This window comes from Melanotaenia boesemani, chromosome 9, assembly GCF_017639745.1.
Source record: "Melanotaenia boesemani isolate fMelBoe1 chromosome 9, fMelBoe1.pri, whole genome shotgun sequence".
Lineage (NCBI taxonomy): Eukaryota > Metazoa > Chordata > Actinopteri > Atheriniformes > Melanotaeniidae > Melanotaenia > Melanotaenia boesemani.
In genome coordinates, this window is record NC_055690.1 from 31,313,893 (window position 1) to 31,320,577 (window position 6,685).

The 6,685-nt window shown below is 41.8% G+C and overlaps 1 protein-coding gene across 1 annotated transcript; it reads left to right on the plus strand.

Moving 5' to 3' along the window:
• The first annotated feature begins 87 nt into the window (after positions 1-87).
• Positions 88-3,420, plus strand: LOC121645489 (E3 ubiquitin-protein ligase rnf152-B). Its single transcript, XM_041993967.1, has one exon. The coding sequence runs from the start codon at positions 676-678 to the stop codon at positions 1,438-1,440; it is 765 nt and encodes a 254-aa protein (XP_041849901.1). The 5' UTR covers positions 88-675; the 3' UTR covers positions 1,441-3,420.
• The last annotated feature ends 3,265 nt before the right edge of the window (positions 3,421-6,685 follow it).

Sequence of the window (6,685 nt, forward strand, 5' to 3'; positions counted from 1 at the left end):
ATATATATATATATATATATATATATATATATATAAATAATGAGGACTTCTTAAAGGTGATTTTAGTAGCACTGACCTTTGCTTTTCGTTCTTTTAAATTAAACAGGAACAGTAGAGGATGTGGGATGGAGTGATGAAGATGATGTCAAGCGAGATGCAGGTTGGACACACGTGATGCTCCTTCTTACAGGAAACGATGGCTCGACGCCCCCCGTTGACCAAAATAAGCGCATCCTCCTTCTCTACGGCAGCATCTACGTCATTTTTGCTGTGCACGGCTGTCACAGGCTGCGTGCACACACAAAGCTCAGAAAACAACACGCATTCCCGTTCTTTAACTGGACTTTAAAGCGGCTCTGTGTGTGTGCGTGTGTGTGTGTGAGAGAGAGAGAGAGAGAGAGAGAGCGAGAGAGAGAGAGAGAGAGAGAGATGCTATCTGAAGGAGAAGTCCTCGCCACCATGACATCATCTGTTCCCACACAGCTTTTTAATCCGTGACCCGGTGGATCCGGGCGGTTCGGGTTGAGCAGCTCGAACAGAGGATTATTAAAATACATCAACAATGATGGCGTTTCAATGAGAGGGGGGAGGGGAGGATAAGGGGAGAGGAGGAGAGACGTGCACCGTCATCAGCATCTGTCCGCCAGCTCCCTTTGTGTTCACCGGAGAGCGTGGATGGCGAAAGATGACATGGCAGAGGTAGATTTGCCCCCGAACGGAGCAGATCCCCCCGGTGAGGCCTCGTTTCCTTACGAGGAGTACGAATGTAAAATCTGTTATAATTATTTCGACCTTGACAGGCGCGCGCCGAAGATCTTGGAGTGTCTGCACACGTTCTGCGAGGAGTGCCTGAACACGCTGCACCTCCGGGAGGAGCGGCCATGGCGCATCAGCTGCCCCGTCTGTCGCCACCGGACTCCGGTGCCGGATTATCGGATACAGAACCTGCCCAACAACACCAAAGTGACGGAGGATTTTCCGCTCTATATCGATTCAGACCCCCTCCCGCAGGACGCTCTGCCTCCGTACCCTCCCCCGCTGCACCCAGCCCTTGTCGCCCTCCGCCGGGAGGAGGCATCGGGGGCGTCCAGCGCCAGCCAGGCGACACCGTCCACCACCGTGTCCACGGCCACCACCCTCTCCCAGGACTCGGTGCGCTATGACAGCTGTCAGAGCTGCAAGCGGGTGGCGCTGACCACCGGCTGCGTGTGCGTGATCTTCTCCTTCCTGTCCATGCTGGTGCTGCTGTTCATGGGCCTGATCTTTGTGCACAGTCACAGCATTCCTCCCTCACCGGCGGGACCCATCTGCTTGTCGGTAGCCAGTATCCTGGCCATGTTCTCGGTGGTCGTCACATGGCTCATCTGCTGGCTCAAATATAGACCAGACAACGAGACAGGCCGCGCGTCCGCCACCAGCAACTCCAGGAGAAACGCCTGACAGGCTGCTGGCTGTGATGAAGATGTTGTGCTGTGGGTATGATCATGTACATAGACGCCTGCTGGCAACAGATTCTCCTGTTCCATTTACTTTTTCTAGGGATAAATCCTGCCCAAGATGGCCTTTTAGCAGTACAGCAAACACCCAAAGGCCTTTATGTTGTTTGGAGCAATAGGCCAACACGACCATCCTGACCAGATAGACCCTGGATCTTTTCCTGGAGTTCTGCACTTGAATTTGATGTGGGCCCCACTGACTGAACTGAACTTCAGACTGTTGTTGGTCCAGGTTGGATTTAGTTTGATGACTGAATGTGATGTGATTCATCCAGGGTTTGACACTCCCCCCACCCCCACCGTATCCTGCTGAATATGCATTTCCCACTCTGCCAATCACTGTATGATAACTGACGATTCACTCATATCTTAACAAAGCACTAAATGGTAAATGAACTGTATTTATATGGCGCTTTTCTAGTCTTGTTGACCACTTAAAGTGCTTTCACTGTACAGATACTCCCCTCTGGGTTTTGATGGGGGTGGGGGGGTTGTTTTATATGGGGGCTTATTGCATATGTTAATGTGGTGAGCCTTTAATCTCATTCCATCACTGATGAGCTGTATCTACAACCAAACCTGTAAATATGTCACATATACAGAGAACTGCTGAGTAGGTAGGTGTGATCAGCCTTTTCTTGAGGACCTTCCTTAACCTCGTGCTTTAACTTTTATCCGTCAGGACGGCACCGTTTCCATGGTCACTGTAAAGCTGCACCTCTTCCAAGCAAAGGGATACAAAGAGAAAGCTTGTGATTTGCTCCTTCTGTGCATGCTTTGCTACTGAGAATTTCTTTCAAACAGAAGGGATGGTGTATCTCCTGACTTGTGTGCCTCACCTTGTAACTGAATGAAGTTAAACTTCACTGCAATCATAATCAGAATCCTTCATGGGGACTCATTCACCCTGGGGAGTCAGCAGGGATTTTTTCCTCTTATTTACACATGGAAAGTTTCAAACAGGGTTTCTAGCATTTAGCACCTTTTTTTATACTTCAGAAAAATGTTGAAAATGCTCTGTTTTTGGATCTGGCTTTTGAGAACAAGAAATATGTGAAAAAACTGTAACTGGGATCCAACTTCCAAATCAATTTATCTTTAAAAGCCATAATTGGAATTTATCCACTGAACAGACACAAAGATCCAGTCGGGGTCAGTCTGAGATAGTTTGGGGTCACAATTACATCTGGAAACTTCCAGAAATGTGTGTTTGAGATCAGACAGAGAACTTTCAGAAAGAATCATGGAGGCTGTGAGAGTCAGTGTTGCCCCACAAATTTGCACTAACACCTGATGTTGATGAGCTTTACTCAACTTAAACCTCTTTATTTACATTTGAGCTTTTTGCACTCTGAAATATGTTTTGAAACAAAAGCAGCCTAAGCTGGAGGGAGTGATGGGCAAACATCTGATTAGGATCTAAAGAGGTTTATTGGTGCATTTTAGTTCCCTTTAACATGCCCCGCTATCTGACTGCTTCACTCATCCTGCTCAACCGTTTCCCAACTTCAGTATGATGCACTTTCACCCTCTTATGTGACAAAAGGGGAAGTTATCTTCGACCAGTATAAACATGTATTTATTTCAAAGGATCTCAGAGATCTTGTTGGATTTTATGAGAATCTGTGGTTGTTGTTAAATGTATTTGCACAGAGAAATGTTCTTTATGTGCTGTTTTACATAAACACATTTCAGTAATAAAGGAAACATGAATATCAACTGTGTTTAGTGTTTAAGGGGAAAAACAGCAGCTGATGGAGAGGCTGTGCTTTATCTTACATAATGACTGAGGATGATCAGAGTTGACACGTTTAGCTCCCTGCTGTGTATCAAACACGCCCCCTGCTGGATGGTGGGTTGTGCTGCATGCAGTAGAAAACTGATCCCCCTGCCTGCTCTTCCGTGTGTGTGCTCTTGTGTAAACTTGTGGCCTAAGCTTGATTAAAAGTAAATATATTTTTCAGTATGAGCTGGAAGTTGATGTTCCGTTAATATCACAGACTGATATTTGTCACATATTTTCACACAAAGATCCTTTATTTCAGTTTCTCTAAATCCAACTATTCAGCAAGATTTTCCCTCCTAAAGTAACAGCAGGAGAGATAAAAACCCAGTTTAGGATTTTCAGCAGCGAACTGTTGCTTTCTGTTCCCTCCGCGGTTACTTTGAGTCCATAAATCAGCTCTGTCACACAGTTTTCCCTCAATAATATAACCTATACACCCTTTTCAGGATTTAAGCAGGACTCACTGACACTGACGTTTGTTTTGAGGTAAATTAGCAGCATTTTGCAGTTAGAGCGCAAATTCACAGCGCAACGAACTAGATCCTGTTTGTGAGTCTGATTCATTTTAAAGTCTCTCAGTGCGGGAGCAGATTGATTCTTAAGCTCCAGTTTTAACAAACTCAAATTTCCATCCATGTCTAGAGAAACTTTGCGTTTCATTGACATAAAAATAAACAACCAATTAAACGTTTAATAAGCTGTTTTTTTTTTAAAACACTTATTAAGTGAAAGTCTGACATGTTAATACAAAACTTTACCTCCACACATGATACAAACACCTCTAAACCGACATTTTCAATAAAAACGAACTAATATTTTACATTTAGTCTGTCTTTTACAAAACTTTAACATTTTACAATAACTTTGGATTTAATAATAGCCTACACCGTTAACAATAAGAAATGCGCTTTTCATTGAGAATAAAAAAAGAATTCTTCCTTTGAGCCATTGATTCAACATTTAGCTAATAACAGTAGTAATGACTATAAGATTATTCTGTATAGGTGCATGTTTTATGCCATGATCTTTGTCTCCACAGGTTCTATGTCCAGAGGTTGAAATGTTTAAGAAAAAAAAGCCTGTATGCACACCGATACGGTAGTGCACAATGGAATAAAATAAAATAATAAATAATAATTTTTTAAATATAAAACATAATGACGTAAAAGGGCATAATTCTGTGTGTTTATGGTGTGTGTGAATAATATATCAAGGTGAACCAAACCTCAACAACACAGACTGATTTGATGCTGCATGTTGGGCAAATATCTGCAGGTTGTTACAGACCAACAAAATTCTCAAATCGTGTTAAAACTATATTTTCTTCTAATTTTGGATGGTTTTTGGTAAACTCTGTCCAATCGTCTCTGAATTATTCCTGCTGGTAAAAGATAAGAGTACTTGAACGCCCTCCGCTCATGTGATGCAACTCATTTATTTCTCATCAGGAGAGATTTCTGACTTTGAATTGGTGCCCCGGTAATGGATTGGACACGGAGATTCAATGTCACTTTAAAAGAAAGAACCGAGGTATGCATCATGCGTCTTTCTGTTTTCCATTTTCCCTTTCTGTTGTTTTTCTTTAAGTCTGTAATATCCAGTTTCAGTAAGATCCCTCTCAAATCGTCACGTCTGTCAGTGATGTTCCCCCCTTTAACTTATCCCATAATTTATTCTCAGGGTTTTTCACACAAAAATTTACACATTAGCACTAAAAGACTAAGTCTTGCTTGATTATAATTAGTGGAACATTGCAATTAACTCAGTTAAGACGAGACAATAACGTATATTTGGTTTATTATTTTTGCAAAATCAACCGCAAACATCCCACCTCTGTGAGGCTGTTATGTTGGGGGGGGGGAACCTGCATGGGTTCTTCATTTCACCCAGCAGTGAAAGACCCTGTTGGTGCTGCTTATTTTAAAGCAAGAATTCGTTTTGACGGTAAAGGACTAAATCTGAAGAACCAATAAAAGCGACTGATGTTAACTGAAGCAGATTATGCAGGATTCCCCCTCCCTGAGTGACTGAAGGTGCATAACAGTGGACCCCCACGTACTGCCCACAGGTGAGTTCTCTGAGATGTTACAGGGCTGATCAGGTGCTCGGGGAGATTCAGCTTCAGTTTGTCTGACTCACACGAAGCTTTCAGGATTTCAGCATTGAACGTGAAGAAGCAGAATGTTTAGCTTTAAGAGTTTATTACCTCTCCTCATCCACATGTGATCACTCAATGATTGTTTGCATTTTCTTCATCAATTCCTGTAAGAAGTTACCTGGTTGGCTCAAGAGGGTCTAAAAGGATGAAATAATTGAAATTTAAAATGATGCGAATCTAACTTTTTGAGAGTAACATGTTTATTTTTCAGCCCGTTCGTATACAGTCCACTTCATTCTCAAATGATGATAAGAGAGTTGTCTTTGAGGTAAAGTCAGTGACAAATTATACGATTAAACACAGAAAATAATTACTGAACTTTAAAAGAAACCCTGTTGTCTTTACAGGCAGGAGAAGATATTGATTATTAGACATTTGGGGGAGTAAATCCACTCACAGACTGGCTTTACGGCCGCCCTGGCGTCGTATCCTGCTGTGGCGCACGTCCCCTTTCAGACTGCTCTGTACTCGATCTGAAAACCTCAATAAATTCCTTGAAGTGCACACGTTTTAGCGCCATTTGTTTAAGATATGAGGCCACAGGGTGGAAACAAATTAGAGGTCGTGTGCGTTAAACACTTCAGAGATGATATTACGCACAGGTTAGCAACATAATCTGATGGCTTTATAATTTCCCTCTGGCTTTAATATAACCTTATTGAATTTTAATTTAATAAAAACTTAAAGACTTTATAAGTCCTGCAGTTTCTGGCCTAGAATAAGTTCTTTTTCTGAGAAGTTGCATTCTTTATAACCATCAGAAAACAGAATTATGTCAGGAACGTCTGCTATAGGCTATATAATCTATAAGAACAGGAGACAGATTACAGCTATAGCGTTGACATATAAGTTATTTAAAATGAATTTATGTGGGTTTAAATTCAGATTTTAATTAGCATCACTTCCAGTTTGGTCCAAATGTGCAGCATTCTATGTGGATCTCTGTGGAATAAACTTCAGTTTTTGTCAACAAAAGGGGTGATGTGTTCATTCGGTTTATTTAAAGAAAAATATCTGATTCTTTTTTTATTACTGAAATTTTGGTTGCATCAGTCATGCGTATGAAGGGAAAATGTGCGGAAAACAAAAGTACCATAAATGTTTGGTTTATCATCTTTAATTAGGAAGTTTTGTTGTAAACTGCTAGATTATAAAACTGGATTATTTTTGTAAATTTTTGTGATGGGATGATTTAAAGGTTGATCAACTCACAGTAAATGTTCAGACCCGCTGTGGGTAAACAGA

What these genes read in the sequence shown, in the direction of transcription:
- LOC121645489 (XM_041993967.1), top strand. Translation starts at nt 676, where the DNA reads ATGGCGAAAGATGACATGGCAGAGGTAGATTTGCCCCCGAACGGAGCA.